At 44.5% G+C, this 22,829-nt stretch overlaps 1 protein-coding gene across 1 annotated transcript in view; it reads right to left on the bottom strand.

Moving 5' to 3' along the window:
- Positions 1 to 687: 687 nt before the first annotated feature.
- The window catches only part of LOC137382878 (serine/threonine-protein phosphatase 4 catalytic subunit-like), a 52,858-nt gene continuing 30,716 nt past the window's right edge, over positions 688 to 22,829 (bottom strand). The window contains exons 6-9 of the mRNA XM_068055430.1: positions 20,097 to 20,270; positions 18,503 to 18,629; positions 11,913 to 12,102; positions 688 to 5,016 (exon numbers count right to left, since the gene is read on the bottom strand). Coding sequence (XP_067911531.1) covers positions 4,887 to 5,016; positions 11,913 to 12,102; positions 18,503 to 18,629; positions 20,097 to 20,270 — 621 coding nt within the window. The 3' untranslated portion in view covers positions 688 to 4,886. The remainder of the gene's footprint in view (positions 5,017 to 11,912; positions 12,103 to 18,502; positions 18,630 to 20,096; positions 20,271 to 22,829) is intronic.

Below are 22,829 nucleotides of genomic sequence, written 5' to 3'. Positions count from 1 at the left end.
TCAGAAATACGTTCTTTCCATGAGATATTAAAAACTGTCCCAATGGGCAAAGATCCATGATACAAATTGATGGCTCCCAGGGTCCTGGCACAACATTCTTCCCTTCAGCAATATCACACACAAAAAAATGATGAGACAGTATGACAAACCTGGTCAGCTTGGATCATGAGGAGCTAGCTTCATGAGTCAGAAGGTTACGAGTTCAAGTCCCACTCCAGAACACATAATCCAGTCTGACATGCCAGTGCAGCACTGAGAGAGGTGTGCACTGTCAGAGATGCTGTTTTTCAGATGAGACATGAAACCAAGGCCCTCAAAGGTGGATGTAAAACATCCCATGTCACTATTCAAAGAGCAGAGGAGTTCTTCCCAGTGTCCTGGTCAATATTTATCCCTCAACCAATATCACTAAAACAGATTATTTATCCCAATGCCATTTGAGAGAATCTTGCTGCATGCAAATTGGTTGCCACGTTTTCCTACAAAACACTCCAAAAATAATTCATCGGACGTGAAGCCCTTTAGGAAGTCCTGAGATTGTGAAAGACTAGGTATTGGTATAAATGAAAGTTTTTAAGTGCTATATAAATAAGCCCATTTTGAGCCTGGTCAGTTGAGAGATCAGGAGAGTTTGGGCTAGCACAAAGTTAGTTTTAGGGCAGTGATTTTGCACAACTTTGAAACAGATTGTCACAATATTAAAATTTTATTTAAAACCATTTTGCTAAATCACAGGTTGATTTAACAAATTCCTATCCAGCAACTTCTAGTGGCTCAACAGATCTGACCAAATACAATACTAGTCCCGTTTGTATTTGTCCAGTGTCCTGGCTCTATATAGTACAGACATCCAGCATGTTTAATAGAAGTAAAATATTACTCTACAGAAACATTTAGAAACAGAATACAAGTTATTACAAAAATAACAGCATTTTCCCCCATTGGAAAAACTGCTAATTTATGCAAAATTCTTTAACTGGCTTAAAAAACTAAAAATTTGGCAACTCCTGGAAAACTTTTAGCTTGTGGCTCCATCAGATTATTAATTCAGCTTCACATTGGCCAGTACACAAAAGGTTATCTGCAGTCTGGCAGCTTTTATCCCAGAGAGGGATGTCAAACCTCCACCTTGGGCTCTGAACTGGGACAAACCATCAGCACAGACACAGCTCACCACTAGCACATCTTACACTTACACTAGCACCTTTGGTCCTCCTGTTCACAGCACAGCAAGAGCTTGGGAAAATGCAAAATGCGTAACCTGCCAACTGGACAGAATGTCTGATGGGGTATTATGTGATGGGCTTTTCTCCTCATAGCTGCCTTGCCAAAGTTCGCCCTCCCCTCCCACACCTCCTTTCCAATCTGTCCCTCACCTCACCAAAACATCCTTGAACAGGGCACTTCGGCTGATTATTCAATTGTAGAGGGCACCGTAGCCAGAGCACAATCCTGTTTCCACCCAGCGCCCACAGACAGCCTTCTTCCCAAGCAAGGGGTCACTGGATGGCAATCAGAAGGAGGAACCTTGTCTGACTCATTTTCCCCATTCCTACTCCAGGGCACTAGAGCCAATTGCAATCCCCCACCTATCACTTGGACAGAGACCCTTGGCTCATAAGAGTCACTGAAGTCAGACACTGACCAGGAGTTACACTCAGTGTTCAGCTGCCTGCTAGGTGCCTTCAGTTCAGTGATGTTCATCACAATCCCCAGCTCACTCAGAGCTACACTGCCCCCTCCTGGGCTAGGCCAGGCCTGAAATGCTCTTCCTGAGCCACAGCAGCTGGATTGATGACTTTCAGCAAGTGCGAAGAACAGCAGCTGTCAGATGCTTGGAGAGATTTTTCGTTCAGTTCAGTCTCATTAGTAGAGCCTCCAGGTTTTAAATAGACAGGTCACAGATCTTTTAAAAATCAAGGAGAGGGGGTTTAATGCTGTAAATCTAAAATCAAAATTCACTAAAGAAAGTTACTGTCTTTGGGTAAAATCACAAAGAAAGCAATTAGGCAAGAGGGACTAAGCGGAAGGGGGGGGGGGGGGGGGGGGGGGTGAATCTTGAAAGCCATATCCCAGCTACACCACCCGCATGATGCTGATTTGAGCTGGAGCTCAACCAGTGCAGCAAGGTGACAGTACATCTTGGTCACAGTCTCACCGATCACCACAACACAGCTTCCTACCTTTGCTTTCTGACATGGCAAGTTACTCACTCACTGGATCTCTGAGTGAGCACTGGGCTGGAGGAGGGGGGGGGGGGGGGGGGGGGCAAAACACCAGGAGAACTCAAAGCTCAGACACTTTTCAGCACAGTTTCAAATCTAGTCTGCATTCACGCTCCGTTCAGCAAAAAAACAGCAACGGTTCGAGGGGTGGAGGGTCCCCTTTCTGCTTCAGAATGCAGCATAGTTAGACCTAGGCTCTGAATTTACACTGCTGAGTTAGCATCCATATGGAGCAGTAACTGCAAGTGCAAACACATCTTAAATGGGTGTTGGGATAGGGATTCAAAATAAAATGGATAGAAAGTAATTCTGAACTAGACTAGACATGAAGGGTTGTTTCTGGGAAGCTTGTTTTCCACCAATTTTCACTTGTGTGGGGGGGGGGGGGGGGGGCAGCGTGGAGGTTTACTGCCCGACAAATTTGCACTTAATTAGGGGACGGGGGGGGGGGGGTGCGCAGGAGTGCCGGTAAGGTGCAGTTTTACCTAGTGAAATGCTAGCAGGACCCTGTACCCACGCTTGGCAGAGGAACATCTTGGTTGTTGTTGCCCGGCTTCTGCTCAAACACACTAGGGATCAGCAGTTTCCCCCTGGGAAGCGTGGGCTCCATCGTATCAGGCAGATTGACAGCCGCTTTTAGACAGCTCTCACTCCGCCCTCCTGCAGTGCGGACTGCTCGAGCGAGCGTGGTTCCACAGGCGCTGACTATCCTCTGAGATCTTGTTAGAGTGCCCAACACTAAACGCAGGAGTCCCAGTCGGTCAACAGCAGCAGACTATTAGACTGCAAACTTCAAACCACAGCTGGATCCTGTTCTCACAGCTGTTTTGTAAATCATTCAGCAGAGGGTCATTGGAGAGCCATGAGTGACAGGAACCCTGGTCAGTCTTCCTCTGAATGGAGCACTGCCTCGTCTTTCAGATCAGGTCACTCAGCATTGTCCTATTAGCATCAATCACCCTGTAAACATCTATACGTGCATATTCCTAAGTTAGTGCCAAAGGACAGTCCAGGAGGAATAACTAAGTTAGAAGTGTGAAAAATGAAATTAACCTTTTAAAAAAAAAAAGGACATTTTATTAAATATCGAGTCAGCTCTGACCAAGGGTCTCCTGTCATCCCTCAGACACTGCGCATTCCTGGTATTTCTTGCTCGAGTTTTCCTTTTTAATTTTTCAGCATTTTACTTTTTTTTTATAAAAGTACTGATGGCTGAAAAATAACGTTGAGATAATAAATAGCCGCATTCAACTCAATCTGGCTGCACATTTGATTGGCTGTTAGGGGAGAGGTGAAGTGAAAGAGGCAGGCAGATTTTCAGTGCCTCCCATTACGTCACACACCAGCCCAGTTCCACACAATCCACTTGTTGATTCTCTATTTGGTCTTCGCTCTGAAAGAGAAAAACAAGTGGTGGCCAATTTGCACCATCCAACCAGAAGTTTCTCCCCGCAGACCCCGACTGAGCAGAGGCTTCCTACACTCTGCAACAGGATACGTTCAGTAGCTGGAAGGAATCACAGTTGCTCTGAAAATGGCACTATTACTGAAGCACTCGAAGATACTGTACAAAGCAACATGCTTAATACCGCTATCTCAACGAGTGAAACTTGCATCTATTTAACCAGCATCCGGGTTTCCACAAGAAGTAACCAAGTCCCTCCTCGTTAAACTGGATAAGCCACCCAGTCACCAATCTGAAAGTTTCACCTTGAAATGCACCAGATCTGATGGACAGACTTTGACTACCTTTACCAAAAAAGATCACAGCATAACAGCCAGATTTGAAACATCAAGTTCCAGTTGTGGCTTAAATGTAGACCATCTGCCATGGGTTTGCATTGCGATAACCCACAATGCAAGCTCTGAGCTGCAGAGAGAGAAGTTTGCCTGAATTAGGGAGGGATTAAAAAGTGAAAGTGGGTCAAATCCCAGCAATGGCTTCCACAGCCAGCCATCAGGTGACCAGCCCGCCTGATCATTTCAAACAGCTGAGTGTAAACTCCAAATCCTTCTCATTTTGCACAGCAATCAGATGGAATCATAAAACAAGGTACAACACATTAAGACTATGATGCATATCTATCATTTTAAACTAGTTCTGAAGGGTATTCCAGGACAAGATTTTACTGCTGCTATTGTTTAACAAATTAGTTCTCACTGTAAAAATAAAACAATTATCAGTATACTTGAGAAGTGCGTCTGGGAATGATACAATTGAAGGATCACAGCAAACGAAGGAACTTTCATAGTGATTATTTAAAAAACCTTTTAAAAATTCTTTTAAACAAAAAAAGTGCCAATTCTGTTTTAGCCAAGAGGGTAACCAGCAGTCACTACAGGGCAAATCATTCCTTCAGCACTACTGCTCAACTTGAAGGGGCACGCTCTTTTAAAAAAAAAAAGAAAAATCACAGTTCACTTTTTTTCCCCAATTTAAAAGAACACCCAGGATAGCGAGAGCTCACTACTGTCGTACAATGGTATGGCACTGGGCAAGATGTGCACCTTCCCAGTCAGACCACTTAAGTCTTTGCCTTCAGGAATGTATGGGTAGTTTGCAAATACTGTACACTATTTTGTTGCCCTCCCTCCCTCAAAAATAAATCTTCGGCAGGCTCAGTGTTTATATCGAGGTTCCAGGCAGAGGGTGGCACTTCTTCAGAGAAAGTAGTCAGCAACTGTCTTTTTGGCTGACACCCCTCGTGACTCCTGAGGGGCAGCTTCAAAAATTGTAAATTCCTTCTCTAAGTGTTCGTCCAATTCAAGTATCGCAGCAACATTTCCACACCTAGAGGAACAAAGGATACAGTCAGACAGCAGGTAAATCAAACCACAGAATGCAGTCAGGCCCAGGTAAAGGAAACATTGAGAGAGAGAGTTTAACATTAACACTTTAGTCACCTGATCAAATCGACCTTTTGCTTTTTGTAGTATCTGACAAATAAAAAGTTCACACATCTTCCCTCGCAGATTTGAATTTAATGTGACAGAACCAGTTTATCCTCCTAAGGGGCAAAAGCTTTACTTGTCAAAGAAAGCCATGGGTAGTTAAAGAGGCAAGAGACAACATAAAATGCAAAAAGAAAAGCACATATCCCAGTGAATGGAAGAGATACAAAAGGAGACAAAACAGATTGTAAGAGCTACAAAAGGGAGCATGAAAAGAAACTTGCAAGGGATATCAAAAAACAAAAATCTTTTATAACTATATTAGGAAAAAGAGGGTGCTCAGGAGAAATGTGGACCCCTTGAAAACTGGTGATACTGTTCATGAAAAGGAGGAAACAGCAGACATGTTGAATAATTACTTTAGGTCAATATTTACACAGCAGAAGAGGTCAGTATGCCAGACATCCCAAAGAAGCTAATACTGAATCAGGGACAGAGTAGTAAAATTGATGTAAGCAAAATAACTAATGAAGAAAGTAACAGCACTAAAGTGCAACAAATCTCTGGGACCAGATGGTTTTAAAAGGAAATAGGTGAGAATATTACAGTTGCCCTAACTATAATCTTCTAAAAGGTTTCTCTATTTGGGAACCAGTCCTTTAGATTGGAAAATTGTATGCCACTCCGCATTTAAAAAGAGGCAAGAGGGGAAACCAGGGAATTATAGACCAATTAGTCTAACATCTGTTGTCAGAAAATTACTAAAGCCTATAAATTAAGGATAGAGCAACTGAACACCTTGACAATTTTTAGCTGATCAGAGACAGCCAGCACGAATTTGTAAAGTAAAAACAAAAAATGCTGGAAATACTCAGCAGGTCAGGCAGCATCTGTGGAGAGAGAGAAAGAGAGTTAATGTTTTAGGTCTGTGACCTTTCATTAGAACAATGAACTTGTAAAGGGTAGGTAATGTCTGAAGAACCTGATCGAATTTTGTGTTTCAATTAGATTAGCCCCCAATTCTTCCAACTTCTAGGCACAATAGGCCTACTCTACTCAATTTCTCTTCACAGGCCAACCCTTTTATTCCAGGAATCAGTCTAGTGAAACTCCCTCTCAGACCCTTCTATATCCTACAACGATACAAAGCCCTCGTTAGACCACATTTGGAGTTACTGTGAGCAGTTCTGGACGTGACGCCTTAGGAAGAATGGGAGCCTTGGGAGGAGTGCAGTGTAAATTTACCAGAATGATAAATGGACACCAAGCGTTAAATTAACGGGAGAGATTACAAAAACTAAGGTTGTATTCCCTGCAAGTAGAAGGTTAAGGAGCCAGTTGATTGAAGTTTTCAAGGTATTAAGGGGAACAGATAGGGTAGATAACGAGAAACTATTTCTGCTGGTTGGGGATTCTAGGACGAGGGGACATAGGGCTGGCACTAATTTTTAGACTTTCAGGAGTGAAATTAGGAAACACTTCTACACACAAAGGGTGGTAAAAGTTTGGAACTGTCATGAAGACCCCCACCTGCCAAGAATGAGGCATATTAATTTCATCATATGAACATTAATTTTAAACTGTTGCTGGAGTGAAGTGATGACTTGTTTAAAGAGATCACCAGACATTTGGCTGAAGGACATTTGCATACTAAGAGACTGCCTGGAGAGACAAAAGAATTGCTCACTGATTCAATTAACACATATTAGTCTGGGCAATGGTGATCCAAATCTTGTTGGTGTAAGAGACAGCACTGCACTACACCACCCGCGCCTCTCCCCCCAATCCACCCCCACCGAGAGCTTTGAAATCCACAAACAGCAGGAGCAGCTGTTCCCAAATAAGGGGGTTAGTCACATGACTAACCTGCTGGCCAACTTGGGGTTTTGAATTGTGCTCTCAGGACAATTTGAATTCAGATTGCAGATTGCAACTGAACCTGGAACAAGAGAGCCTCTCTCCTGGCTGGCTCTCTCTCGCTTTCTCACATGGCTCCAGACCCACCAAAGTCGCTTAAACCTTGAGAGAGAGAAGACTCCTACATCGAAACAAGTTAAAGCGTGCACTGGGCCCCAACAAACAGCAAGACTTACTGGCAACCAAAGAATCAACATTGAACTCAAAGGACTGTAATTACAACCCAGCTATTGCCTCAGACTTTTCCCCTTTATTCTTTCTACGTTGTCCTGTTTCTAACTGCGTGTGTTTATCACATATGCATGCTAGCGTGATCGCGTCGCGTATTCGTAGTCGGTAACCGGATTAGAGTTTAAGGTTAATAAATTTAAACAAGAAAAGTGGAAGTTTAAGAAAACCCGTTGGAATGATTTTTTTGCCTTACAATTGGAAAGCAGTGAACAAGGATTCACTGAGGAGCTAAAACAGTGTTTTTAAAAACTAAACCCTGTTACAGTTAAACCAGGCAAAGGTGGAGAGGGAACCCCTAGACCACTTTTTCACCTGGTCATAACAAACACACTTCCACAAAAGGCAATTGATGCTAGACCACAGGTTAATTTTAAAACGGAGATTGATAGATTTTTGTTACCAAAGGTATGAAGGGATATGGGGGTATATGGAATTAGGTCACAGATCAGCCATGATCTCACTGAATGGCAGAACAGGCTCAAGGGGCTGAATGGCCAACTTCTGTTTGCATGTAAAATTGCAACACGGACACCATATAAATGGAAGTTGTATTAACATACAGAAAGTGTTTCAATAAATTATCTCAACATTTATCTCCTGTGTCATTTCTAGAGTCTTGCTGTACACAAATCGGTTGCTGCACTTGTCTACAATACAACTGTGACTACACCTCACAATCATTCTGATCTTAAAACAGATATCTGAGGAAGTGCTGAGCCACGACATAAAAGCACATTTCTTCCTTTGTTCAGACCACAAGAGAAGAACACTGAGCCAGGATGGGAGCGATTAGCAATGAGCAATGGTCAACGGTATGCTCAGAAAATGGGTTTCAGAAAGTCTGAGGTACAGAAAGTGGAGGCCGAACCACACAGTCTGTGATACAACAAGGGTCCTGAAAAAAATTAGATCAAAAATAGCGAATCAGTCAGTGATGGGCTGAGCTGAAGAGCCAACAAAAAACCAGCAGGGTGCACTGGTGATCCCAGTGAGAGAGACAAAGAGCAACACATTATTAATGCATCACTAGGTGAAAACAGGACCAGTTCCTGGATGGATTCCCCTGTACCCATCGATCTAGAGCTTGTTATAAGGTAAGATAGAATTAGTCATAGAGTCATACAGCATAAAAACAGGCCCTTTGGCCCACCGTGTCCATGCCGACCATAATGCCCATCTATACTAATCCCACCTGCCTGCATTAATTGCATATCCCTCTATGCCTTGCTCATTCAAGTACCTGTCCAGATGCCTCTTAAATGTTGCTACTGTTTCTGCCTCCACCACCTCCTCAGGCAGCTCATTCCAGATACCCACTATTCTTTGTGTGAAAAATTTACCCCTTTGATCCCCTTTAAACCTCCTCCCTCTCACCTTAAATCTGTGCCCTCTAGTTTTGGTCACCCCTACCATGGGAAACAGACTCTGGCTATCTACCCTATCTATGCCTCTAAATTTTATATACCTCTATTATGTCCCCTCTCAGCCTCCTTCGCTCCAGGGAAAACAGACCCAGCCTATCCAATCTCTCTTTATAACTCAAGCCCTCCAAACCAGGCAACATCCTTGTGAATCTTTTCTGCACCCTCTCTAGCTTAATCACATCTTTCCTGTAGTGCGGCGACCAGAACTGCACACAGTACTCCAAATGCAGCCTAACCAACGTTATGTACAACTGTAACATGATGTCCCAACTCTTGTACTCAATGCCTCGGCCGATGAAGGCAAGCATGCCATACGTCTTCTTCACCACCCTGTCTATCTGTGTTGCCACTTTTAGGGAACTATGTATTTGCACCCCAAGGTCTCTCTCGTCAACACTCCCCAGGGCCCTGCCATTCACTGTATATGTCCTGCCCTGGTTTAACTTCCCAAAATGCATCACTTCACACTTGTCTGCATTAAATTCCATTTGCCAATCCCATGCCCACTTTCCCAGTGGATCTATATCCTGTTGTAACCTTAGACAACCTTCATCACTGTCCACTATACCACCAATTTTGGTGTCATCTGCAAACTTACTAATCATGCCCCCTACATTCACATCCAAGTCATTAATATATATGACAAACAGAGGGCCCAGCACCGATCCCTGCAGTACACCACTGGTCACCAGCCTCCAATCTGAAAAACAACCCTCCACTACCACGCTCTGCCTCCTACCATCAAGCCAATTTTGTATCCAATTTGCTAGCTCACCTTGAATCCCATGTGTTCGAACCTTCTGGACCAGCCTACTATGCGGGACCTTGTCAAAGACCTTGCTAAAGTCCATGTAGACAACGTCCATCGCCCTGCCCTCGTCAATCCTCTTGGTCACCCCCTCGAAAAACTCATTCGTGAGACATGATTTCCCACGCACAAAGCTATGCTGACTATCCCTAATCAGACCATGCCTTTCCAAATGCATATAAATCCTGTCTCTCAGAATCCCTTCCAATACCTTTTCCACCACTGATGTCAAGCTCACCAGCCTGTAGTTCCCTGGCTTATCCCTGCTGCCCTTCTTAAATAAAGGCACAACATTAGCTATCCTCCAGTCTTCTGGTACCTCACCCGTGGCTAACGATGATACAAAAAAACTCTGGCAGGGCCCCAGCAATCTCCTCCCTTGCTTCCCATAGCATCCTAGGATACACCTGGTCAGGCTCTGGGGATTTATCCACCTTAACGTGCTTCAAAACCTTCAACACGTCCTCCTTTGTAATGTTGATATGTTGGCCAGGGATAATAGAAAGTATGCAAAATAATCCAATCTATGAAGCTGTTGCCTCCAATTCTGCACTCCATCTAGCCCAGGACACTGCTCTCCAACAAAAACAGCCCCCCCAATAACAGGGTATTCTCACCCCAAAAGACCACAGCAAGCAGCTTCCCAGAGCTACCACCACTAGATCAAAGCAGAATACCTCTGTCCAGACATGAGAGCTCATTCCAGGCACACCCGAGAAAAGGACATCTCCAATTCCTCATGTCACGCAACAGCAGAGCACTGATCTACCTGGGCAATTCCATTCCCAATTTATATTTAAGTTGAATAAATGCTGGATCAGTTTTTTTTTTAAATCAGGAGGACTAAGGATTGGCTGGTTGTCACATGGCTCGGGTTAAGTTTAGAGCGGAGACCCTGGTAACCGGGGCAGAGATGTGACACGCCCGCCGTTGATTGGGCAAGCCCCCCAGTAGTAACAGAGAGCACTTGGGATGCACAGACAAGGGGTGTGTGTGTCTGTGTCTGTGTGTTACCATCTGGAAGGCGATCAAGTCAAGTGTGTAGAATTCCAAAGAAGCACAGAAGACTACAACCCAGCACGCTTTCCCACAATTCCCTTCACAGAAGATTCTGTGAAGGCCACTGTCGATTCGTCTCGTTTCCTGTATTTCAAGAAAGTCTGCTAAAAATAATTCTCAATGCCGCCTGAAGAGAACTGTTCTAAAGATCCTGTCTGTATGTACTCAGAGAGTGGACTGTGTGCCAGTTTGGTGCAGCGTGTCTCATCTGCTAGTTTCTTCAGGAGTGGTCAAGTGATCTGCCCGGGTGTGATTTTTGGGCTTTAAAATTTGATTAAAAAGGTAGAAAGGGGACTTTTAAAATTTAATGTTGGATTTTCAAAAATTTGATTGGTGATATGGTTTTGTTTCATTACTAGTCAAGACTTGTTTTATAATAAAGTGTTCATTTTGCTATTCAGTAAAGAAACCCAGTTGTGCTCTATTCTGGGTTAAAAAAAATAGTATTTCTAATTGACTGTTTCAGTAAGTGGGAAAATTTAATTAAAATATGTTGACCCGTGGGGAAGTGGGACTGAATTAACAGTGCACTCCTCCTGTCTCAGTGGTAAAGTGTAGTCACTGTTATGGGAAACGCAGCAGCCAACTTGTGCACAGCAAGCTCCCACACTCAGCTGAGATAAAGGCCAGATAATTTGTTTTTGAAATAATAAAAACAAGAAATGATGGAAATACTCAGCAGGTCTGGCAACATCTGTGGAAAGAAAAGCAGAGTTAATGTTTCAGGTCAGTGACCTTTCATCAGAACTGGCAAAGATTTCCAGCATCTGCAGTATTTTGCTTTTATTATTCTGTTTTTGTGATGTTGGTCAAGGGATAAGTATTGGCCAAGACACCGGGAGAACTCACAATGAGCTCATTTAATAGTGGCATGGGATCTTTTATGCCCACTTGAGGGGACAGATCGAGCCTCAGTTTAGCATTTCATCTGAAAGGCGGCACCTCCAAAAGTGCAGCACTTCCTAAAAACTGCACCAGAAGCGTCAGCCTGGATTATGTGCTCAAGACTCAAGAGTGGGATTTGAATCCACAACCCTTTGACTCAGAGGCAAGTGTGCTACCAACTAAGCCATCCACTGCTGACACCTTAGTAAAGGGGAAAGTTAACTAGTATTTTCACTCCTGACTGCTCTCCTGCAACCCCTGCTGTGAGTTGTACGGGAGGACAGGATCATGCTTGACTGTCAGATACCTCACCAGCATTGAAACCATGTGACTGGAAGGTGTTCAGTGTCCTACCAGCAGGCAACCTGCACTTATTGAACTGCATCTTATTGAAGGAACTAATGCTGAGGAGAGGAAACCACCAGAGAGGATTTCTAGTCATACAGGCTCCATACTCAAAACAGCTCTTACCTGTAGCAGTAGTTGGGTGCTGACCACACAGTTAGAACAGTTTCATTGAAGTGCCACTTGTATCCCTCCATCACCAGCTGGTGGGCACGGCAGATCAGGTCTATGCTATTCGCGGCATTGAAGTGGGCAACGACATCGCTGCCGAAGAGGTAGCCAGCTCCACGAGGGCTGATGCCCCAGCCAGTGGTATCTGCAAAGAACCCAAAACCAGCTGTCAGCTTCAGGATTCTACACCAAGCGAAGACTAGGTTAGATATCATCGTTGTTCAAGGACTGATACTTTAGTTTAGTTTAGAGATACAGCACTGAAACAGGCCCTTCGGCCCACCGAGTCTGTGCCGGCCATCAACCACCCATTTATACTAATCCTACATTCCTACTACATCCCAACTGTCTCTATATTTCTCTACCACCTACCTATACTAGGGGCAATTTATAATGGCCAATTTACCTACCAACCTGCAAGTCTTTTGGTTGTGGGAGGAAACCGGAGCACCCGGAGAAAACCCACGCAGACACAGGGAGAACTTGCAAACTCCACACAGGCAGTACCCAGAATTGAACCCGGGTCGCTGGAGCTGTGAGGCTGCTCTGCCGCCCACTTTAGTGGGACAATTGCTGCCATCACCAAACCATTACTCAATGCCCAAACCACTGTGGTTACCTCACTGGTAGGTAGGTGTACATCTTTGAACAATTTAGAGTCATAATTATAAGATGGCGACCAATAAATTTAATAGGGAATTCAGGAGAAACCTCTTTACCCAGACGATGGTGGGAATGTGGAACCTGCTACCATATGGAGTAGTTGAAGTGATTAGCATAGATGCATTTAAGGGGAAGCTACGTAAATACATGAGGGACAAAGGGAGGGAGGGTCACCTCCGTAACATCACCTGACTTTGCCCCGTCTCAGCTCATCTACTGCTAAAATCCTCATTTGTGCTTTCATTACCTCGAGACTTGACTATTCCAATGCATTCCTGGCTGGTCTTCCACTTTCTACTCTTCGCAGACTGAGGTCATCCAAAACTCTGCTGCCAGTGTGTTAACTCACACCAAGTCCTGTTCCCCCATCATCCCTGTGCTCACTGACTTACACTGGGTACCCCCCACCCCCGACAAGCAACATCTCTATTTTAAAAACCTCATCCTTTTCAAATCCCTCCATGGCCTTGCCCCCTCGCTCTCTAGCCCCAGAACCCTCAAATACCTGTGCTCCTCTAATTCTGGCCTCTTGAGCATCCCTGATTTTAACTGCTCCACCATTGGTGGCCAAGCCTTCAGTTGCCCAGGCCCCAAGCTCTGGAATAGCCTCTTAACACTTCTCCAACTCACTTTCCTCCTTTCAGACACTGCTTAAAACCTACCTATTTGACCAAGCTTTTGGTTATTGACCTTGTATCTCTTGTGGTTTGGCATTGTATTTTTTTTATAATGCTCCCGTAAACAGCCTTGGGACTGTTTATTACATTTCTCTAGTGCCTTTAATGTAAGTTGTTGTTGGTGTATTGCCAATAGTCAGAGTTATACAGCACAGAAACAGGCCCTTCGGCCCGTGTCTGCGCCGGCCAACAAGCCCATCTATTCTAAACCCATTTTCCAGCATTTGGCCCGCAGCCTTGTATGCCAAGGCATTTCAAGTGCTCATCTAGATACTTCTGAAATGTTGCGAGGGTTCCTGCCTCTACCATCCCTTTAGACAGTGTGTTGCAGATTCCAACCCCCTCTGGGTGAAAAGATTTTTTCTCAAATCCCCTCTAAACCACCTGCCCCTTACCTTAAATCTATACGCCCTGGTTATTGACCCCTCTGCTAAAGGAAAAAGTTTCTTCCTAACTACCCTATCGATGTCCCTCAATTTTGTATACCTCAATCAGGTCTCCCTCAGCCTTCTCTGCTCTAAGGAAAACAGCACTAACCTATCCAGTCTCTTCACAGCTGAAACACTCCAGCCCAGGAAACATCCTGATGAATCTCCTCTGCACCCTCTCCAGTGCAATCACATCTTTCCTATAGTGTGGCGACCAGAACTGTACACAGTACTCCAGCTGTGGCCTAACTAGCATTTGATACAGCTCCATCATAACCTCCCTGCTCTTAAATTCTATGCCTTGGCTAATAAAGGCAAGTATCCCATATGCCTTCCTAACCACCTTATCTACCTGTGCTGCTGCCTTCAGTGATCTGTGGACAAGTACACCAAGGTCCCTCTGTACTTCCTCGGGTCCTACCATCCATTGTATATCCCCTTGCCTTGTTAGTCCTTCCAAAATGCATCACCTCACACTTCTCAGGATTAAATTCCATTTGCCACTGCTCTGCCCATCTTACCAGCTCATCTATATTGTCCTGTAATTTACGTCACCACCAATTTTCACATCATCTGTGAACTTACTGATCGTACCTCCAATATTCACGTCTAAATCATTAATGTACACTACAAACAGCAATGGTCTCAGCACCGATCCCTGCGGTACACCACTGGTCACAGGCTTCCACTTGCAAAAACAACCCTCGACCATCACCCTCTGCCTCTTGCCACGAAGCCAATTTGCCAAATTGCCCTGGATTCCATGGGCTCTTACCTTGTTGGCCAAACTTCCATGTGGGATCTAACCAAAAGCCTTACTAAAGTCCATGTAGACAACATCAACTGCTTTACCCTCATCTACACATCTAATCGCCGCCTCGAAAAATGCAATCAAGTTTGTTAGACATGATCCTCCCCCGACAAAGCCATGTTGACATTCCATGATTAATCCCTGCCTCTCCAAGTGGAGATTAATCCTGTCCCTCAGAATCTTTTCCAATAATTTCCCTACCACTGATGTTAGACTCACCAGCCTGTAATTACCTGGTTTATCCCTGCTACCCTTCTTGAATAATGGTACCACATCTGACACCTCTCCTGTGGCCAGAGAGGATTTGAAAATGCATGTCAGAGCCCCTGCTATCTCCTCCCTTACCTCACATAACAGCCTGGGATATATCTCATCTAGGCCTGTGGATTTATCCATTTTTAAGCCTGCTAAAACCTTTCAATGCTAATTTGTTTGAGTAGAACACAATCCCCCTCTCTGATCTCTACACCTACATCGCCCTTCTCCATAGTGAACACAGATGAAAAGTAATCATTTAAAACCTCATCTATGTCCTCCGGCTCCACACACAGATTGACACTTTGATCCCTAATGGGCCCTACTCTTTCCTTGGTTATCCTCTTGCCCTTAATATACTTATAAAACACCTTAGGATTTTCCTTTATCTTGCCCGCCAGTGTTTTTTCATGCTCCCACTTCGCTCTCCTAGTTACTTCAAGTACCCCCCTACACTTTCTATACTCCTCTAATGCCTCCACTGTTTTCAGCCCCCTGAATGTGCCATAAGCCTCCTTTTCTTTCCTTATCCAATCCTCTATCTCACTTGACATCCAGGGTTCCCTGTACTTGCTGGTCCTACCCTTCACCTTTACTGGAACATGTTGGCCCTGAACTCTCACTATTGCCTTTTTGAATGACTCCCACTGGTCTGTTGTAGACATTCTGACAAGTAGAGGTTCCCAGTCCACTTTGGCCAGATCCTGTTTTACCATATTGAAATCAGCCTTCCCCCAATACAGTACCTTTATTTCCAGTCCATCTTTGTCCTTTTCCATAACGACCTTAAATCTTAGAGTTATAGTTCCTATCACCGAAAAGCTCCTGCACGGACACTTTACCACTTGTCCAGTTTCATTCCCTAAGATTAGGTCCATTACCGCTCCTTCTCTTGTAGGACTTTCTACGTGCTGGCTCAAAAAGCTCTCCTGTATGCACTTTAAGAATTCCACCCCCTTTAAGCCTTTTGCACTAAGGCTATTAACAGAACCTTATTTCAATTAATACAAAAGTAACAAATAAGGATGAATATATGCAATTGGTTAACTACTATATGCAGTTTTGAGCACCCCATTTTAGAAAGGATATTAAATTCATAGTCTGCAGTGTAGATTGATCAGGTTACCAGCAGCAGTGGGAAACTTTAGTTATAAGGAGATACTTGAGCTATTGAAACTATTTCCATGGGATCAGAGAAAGCTGCAAGGAGATTTGAGAGTTTTGTTTTAAAAATGGAATGAAGGATTTTGATAAAGCGAAAGGGAAAGATTATTTTCTCTTGTTGGGAGTCAACAACAAGCGATCATCAATTGAAAATTGTCACCAAGAGTGTTTGGAGAAACTCCTTTAAGCAGAAGGTTTGCTGAAATGTGAAATACATTGCCCCAGGGAGAGAATAAGGCAGAGAGCACTGCATCTTTTCAGGGAAAGTTGGTAAATGTTTGAAGCAAAAGAATACACATGGATATTGGGTGAAAGAAGAGAAGCAGATTAGTTTTGGATTGCTCTTGCAACGATTCAGCATAGCAAAGATGAGCCAGATGGCTTCCTTCAATGCTGTATATTTCTCTCAGTTCTACAAGGAAAGACTGGAGAAATGTAGGCTTTTCAGCCTGGAAAGGAGGAACTAGAGAGGTGACCTTACAGAGCAATTAAAGATTGATAGAGGAATGGAAAAGTAAATCTGGATTATTATTAGAATTGAGAGTTTAGGTCAAGGCAAACACTGGCTAAAAAATACATTTTTATTCATTAGTGGGGCAAGGCCAGCATTTATTGCCCATCCCTAATTACCTTTGAGAAGGTGGTAGTGAGCTGCCTTCTTGAACTACTGCAGTCCACGTGGTGTAGGTACACCTACAGTGCTGTTAGGAAGGGAATTCCAGGATCTCGACCCAGCGACAGCAATATAGTTCCAAGTCAGGATGGTGGGTGGCTTAGAAGGAAACCTGCAGATGGTGGTGTTCCTATGCCTCTGCTGCCCTTGTCCTTCTACGTGGTAGAGGTTGCAGGTTTGGAAGGTGCTGTCTAAGGAGCCTTGATATGTTGCTGCAGTGCACCTTGTAGATGGTACACATTGCTGCCACTGTGCATCAGTGGTGGAAAGGGTGAATGCTGAAGGTGGTAGATGGGGTGCCAATCAAGTGGGCTGCTTTGTCCTGGATGGTGTCAAGCTTAAGTGTTGTTGGAGCTGCCCCCATCCAGGCAAGTGGACTTGTGCTTTGCAGATGATGGATAGGCAGTGGGGAAACAGGGAAGTTACTCGCCACAGAATTCCCAGCCTCTGACCTGCTCTTGTATTTATATGGCTGGTCCAGTTCAGTTTCTGGTCAATTGTAACCCCCAGAATGTTGATAGTGGGGGATTCAGCGATGGTAATGCCATTAAATGTCAAGGAGAGATAGTTAGCTTCTCTTTTGTTTGAAATGGTCATTGCCTGCACTTGTATGGCACAAAGGTTACTTGCCACTTATCAGCCCAAGCCTAAATGTTGTAAAGGTCCTGCTGCATATGGACAGGGGCTGTATCTGAGGAGTCGCGAATGGTGCTGAACATTGTGCAATCATCAGCGAACATCCCCACTTCTGACCTTATGGAGGGAAGGTCATTGATGAAACAGCTGAAGATGGTTGGGCCCAGGACACTACCCTGAGGAACTCCTGCTGCGATGTCCTGGGAATGAGATGAGTGACCAACAACCACAACAATCTTCTGACTCCAACTAGCAGAGAGTTTTCCCCCGATTCCCATTGACTCCAGTTTTGCTAGGGCTTCTTGATGCCATTATCAGTCAAATGCTGCCTTGATGACAAAGGCAGTCACTCTCACCTCACCTCTGGAGTTTAGCTCTTTTGACCATGTTTGGACCAAGCTGTGTGGCCCTGGAGGAACCCAAACTAAGCGTCAGTGAGCAGGTTATTGCTGAGCAAGTGCCACGTGATAGCACTGTCGATGACCCCTTCCATCACTTTGCTGATAATCGAGAGTATGGGGCAGCAATTGGCTAGGTTTGTCCTGCCTTTTGTGCACAGGACATACCTGGGCAATTTTCCACATTGCTGGATAGATGCCTGTGTTGTAGCTGTACTGGAACAGCTTGGCTAGGGGTGCGGATAGTGCAGGGTAGACAGTAGTAAGTTACTCAGACAAAGTGTGATCAGTGTATGGAATAAACTTCCATAGAGGCAAACAAACCCTGGAATTATTTAAGAAATAATTAAAAGCTACAATGGTGGGGGTGGGGTGGGATGTGTGGAGGAAACATTCAGATCTCTCGAGACAGATAAACCAAGATAGAACAAGTAGATCCTTAACTAACTCATGTGGAAGTACCATTCCCAATACCTCATGGGGGTGCAGTGCTAAACCAGAGATTAGGAGGCTACAGATTTCAATTCTACAAAGTTGCCTCACCTCACATTTGTGAATTTGAAAAAATTAGAATGCAAGGGTAGTTCCAGGGAGATAGGGACTTAAAGGGTTAAAATCAGCTCAGGCTCCTGATCACTCTCCAGTGACCCCAGATAGAAAAGGAAACATGTCCTCAGCAAGAGGGCTGAATCAGACATGGCAGTGAGGCCCTGTGTAGTGAATAGCTCATTTTGGCTCACACATGAAAGGCTGCTTTCTTGGAACTGTAACGAACCAGCAGAGGGTAAAACTGGCTTAACCTTCATTTAAAGTGACTTTCTCACAAACTCCAGGACTTACCTTCTGGGTCAGACCATAAGAGATCACACATTGGGCCATCATGGGGTACTTCCTGTTTCCGGTCTATTGTTCGAATCTGGTCCAGGGTCTGGATGGATGGAGAAAGGCCTCCATGTACACAGAAGATCTACAAGAGGGAGGGCATGAAGATTGTTTTTTTAAAATAAAGGGAAGGAATTGCAGAAAGCTGAATTGGTCACTCAACCTACTTCACCAAGCCAGTCACGACACATACGCACACACTCGCACACAGAGTGCAGGACTTGTGTATAAATGGGACGCCTCAGGCCTATTCTACCATTTTGCTGACCCAACAATTGAGCAATTTTTCACTCTGGGAAATTACTTCAGTGTACTGAGGGCTCAGTGAGATTTACTGGAACTCTGGGAACGCACGGAACAAACAGCCAGGTGTTTCAATTCTATTTGAATATAGAAATCCAGCAATGGATACTTCTGGTTGTATCGAGGAAAAGGCGAGGGAGTGGAGATTAAAGGAGGAGTTTCAGAGAGTAAGGCTGAGCCAGGCAAAGGCTCCAGCCAAAAGTGGGGCAAAGGGCAGGGATCTATCAATAGCCAGCATCAGAGGATAGGATGCAAGGATGGGCACCGTGCAGAGACAGGATTTGTGTCGGGGTAGGGGGCAGGAGTGGGAGGCTGGGCACTGTGCAGAGGCAGGATTTGTGTCGGGGTGGGGGGTGGGAGGCTGGGCACTGTGCAGAGACAGGACAGAGTTGACGGGGTGGAGGTGCAACGGTAAGGCTGGGCACTGTGCAGAGGCAGGATGATGGGAGGGTGTGGGCAGAGACATGGCTGGGCACTGTGCAGAGGAACGACAGAGGAAGGATGGGGATTTTCAATTCAATGCACGAGGGAACAGGGAGAGGGTCAATGTCCAGGGCAGCAAGGGGGTTATTAAATGACCAGCCAGTATTAGCAGCAGATAGGACATGGCTCGTTGAGTTTCAATTAAGTTGTTGAAGATAATGGAGATGGCGAGTGGTTGGAGGGAGAGATGCTGTCAATGAGGACATTGAAGAAGTCGAGTCTAAAAATGACAAAAGCATAGCTAAGGATTTGTGGCACGGGGTGACTCCGTGCACGCATTCCACATGTCCACTCCTGAAGGACACAGCAGTGAATTTGCTGTAGACTTGCTTGAGACTCGTTAGTTTGGTACTTGTACCTTCTAGGTCTGTGCCCACAGTTCCAATAACCTTACACCTAGGTTATCCAAGGCCTGCATCATTTTACAACTAGGATCAGGTCTAGTCTCAGTTCCTTTTCTTCCATAGAAGTCATCCAATCCAGAGTCTCTTCAGAGTTTCAAGTCAGAGGATCATCCTCGTCACTCCCACCCCATGACAGATTGTTAAATCCAATGCCAATTAATGTGTGCCCACTAGGAACAGGATGGAGACTGTCTCAACCATCTAATTCCAGGATGGTTGCAGCCTCAGGTGGTAGAAAAACAATGACCACAACCACTGCACCACACATTCCCATCACAATGCAACTCCGAAAGGGTAACATACACATTCCCCACCCTACTACACACTGAACAAATTTAATGCAAGTGTCTTTCATGTTTTACCTTTCCATCCACAACAGCGGAGAGGCTGAGGTAGTCGAAGATTTCTGTACAGTACCTCCACACTGTTATCGATCCGTATTTGCGCAGGCACTCATCATAAAAGCCATAAACCTGAGTGATCTGTCTGCTTTCGTGGTTCCCTCTGATCAGTGTGATTCTGTCTGGATAGCGGACCTGCCACATACAGAGATCCATGTTCGTTAACAGTGCTGAAAGGACTGGCACACAGTTTGCGATTATGGTCCTAGACCAGCAATCCAAAGGTTTAAAAATCCCACCAATGGCAAATTGAGAAACAATGCAATAAACTTGATAATTTGCGCTGGCACCACAAAATGATGAAAGGTGCTGCATAGTCATAAAAAAAAGATATGGGACTCGCGTACCACCATCTGTCACCTCACTTCTTGATCATTAGGCCATGAGACCACCTTGGTTCAACAATGTGCAGGAAGGTGTGCCAGCAAGAGCACCAGGCATAGAATGAAGTACCAACCTAATGAAACTACTACACAGGGCTACCTGCACATTAAATGCAGCAAAGCTTCCTAACCCTACCCTATCAGATCCAGAATGGTGGTGGACAATCAGGCACTGCTTTTCTTTTGCTGTATATAAAAGTGACTTGGATCTTGGAATACACAGAGTAGAATTTCACAATTTGCCAATGACACCAAACTTGGAGGTGTGGAAAAAAGTGAGGATAATATGAACCATCTGCAGTTGGACATAAATAAGCTAGCAGAATGGGCAGGCGGGTGGCAGATGGAATTTAATACTGACAAGTGAGAGGTGATGCTTTTTGGCAGAAGGAATAGGAAGAGGCAATATATATACTTAATGGCACAGTTCTAAAGAGTGCAGGAACGGAGGGACCTGGGGGTGCAGGTGCATCGATCTTTGAAGGTGGCAGGACATATTGAGAGAGTGGTGAGTAAAGCATATGGGATCTTGGGCTTCATAAATAGAGGTATCGAGTACAAAAGCAGGGAAGTTATACTGAACCTTCATAAAGCTCTGGTTAGGCCACAACTAGAGTATTGTGTCCCATTCTGGTCACCACACTTTAGGAAGGATGTGAGGGTCCTTGAGAGGGTGCAGAGGAGATTTACCAGAATGGTTCCAGGGATGGGGGGATTTTAGTTACAAGATTAGGTTGGAAAAGCCGGGGTTGTTCTCCTTGGAGCAAAGGAGATTGAAGGGAGATTTAATAGAAGCGTACAAGATTACGACAGGCTTAAATAAGTTAGGCAAGGAAAAGCTATTCCCACTGGCAATCTTTAACAAAGAGAGATACTGCCTTTGAATCTGGAAAAAGATGCTCTTGGAACAATCCCCATGACCTTACATTTAGGGGCGGCAATGTGGTTAGCACCGCAGCCTCACAGCTAAAGCGACCCGGGTTCGGTTCTGGGTACTGCCTGTGTGGAGTTTGCAAGTTCTCCGTGACCACGTGGGTTTCTGCTGGGTGCTTCAGCTTCCTCCCACAGCCAAAGACTTGCAGGTTGATAGGTAAATTGGCCATTATAAATTGCCCCTAGTGTAGGTAGGTGGCAGGAGAATGGTGGGGAATGTGGTAGGGAATATGGGATTAATGTAGGATTAGTATAAATGGGTGGTTGTTGGTTGGCACAGACTCGGTGGGCCGAAGGGCTTGTTTCAGTGCTGTATCTCTCTATAATCTCTATTTCCATGGAGAAATGCAATATTTACAACTTAGTATCCAGAACCGTTGTGATTGATTTTGATTTACTTCTCTGTCTCTCTGGAAAGCTGTTCAAAGAATTGCTGACTGGATAGTAAAGCACTCTACATCAATGCAGATCTATTGGAATTTCTAAAGTTCAGGTGTATTGTGGTTCCTCAGCAGCCAAACACTTGAAACATACAATGCAAATTATGAAAATGATTACCTGGACGTAACTAAGAACTGGTTAGGAAATTATCGCAGAGTCCGATTATTATAAATTAACAATTTCCAAACAACTGGCCTGTTGCTTGGTAACAATTCTGCTGTTTGACTTTTTTTTGAAGTTATTGTTGTCCCCATTTTGATTAAATCTGCTCGTTTGATTGCTGCAATTTGTTAAGAGTCTTGCATTAAATCGCGATTATTAATCACCTGTTCAAATCCAATACTGTGCTATTCATCTCATCTATTTTCACATTGAAGTGTTAAAGTCTGCCAGCTGTAATTGCTCTGTTGCCTTTTAAAATAAAGTGTTTTTCAGAACCATCAATAAATCCCTCACTGCAACAGCTAGTGCCATACCATAATCAATTTACACATCTTTATTGTCATGCAGCCCCCACCTGCCAAGAATGAGGCACACATTATTTCACCACATGAATATTAAAACTTTTTAAAATTGTTGCTGGGAAGAAAAGAGGGCCTATCACAAGGAATTGCCAGGCCCCTCGCTGGAAAGACATTTTTTGCATACTAGCAGACACTGTTGGAACAAAGGAACCAGTCCCTGCTTCCCCAGTAAACAAACAGAGGTGGTCAGACCAGTTTCGTCACATGACTAACTGGCTGTTGGAGTTTTTTGAATTTGAACTAGCCACAGAGAATTTGAAAAAAAAAGCTGTTTGCTCCTGGACTAGAAAAGATCTCCTCTCCTGTCTGCTCCCATCTCTTTCTTCCGGAACTCCAAAACCCACTGAAGACACATGAACCCCAAGAGAGAAAAGTCTCCTACAGTGAACAAGGTTTAAGAATAATACTGGGCC

Source organism: Heterodontus francisci, chromosome 23, assembly GCF_036365525.1.
Source record: "Heterodontus francisci isolate sHetFra1 chromosome 23, sHetFra1.hap1, whole genome shotgun sequence".
Classification (NCBI taxonomy): Eukaryota; Metazoa; Chordata; class Chondrichthyes; order Heterodontiformes; family Heterodontidae; genus Heterodontus; species Heterodontus francisci.
This window is presented reverse-complemented; position numbering and strand designations above follow the sequence as displayed.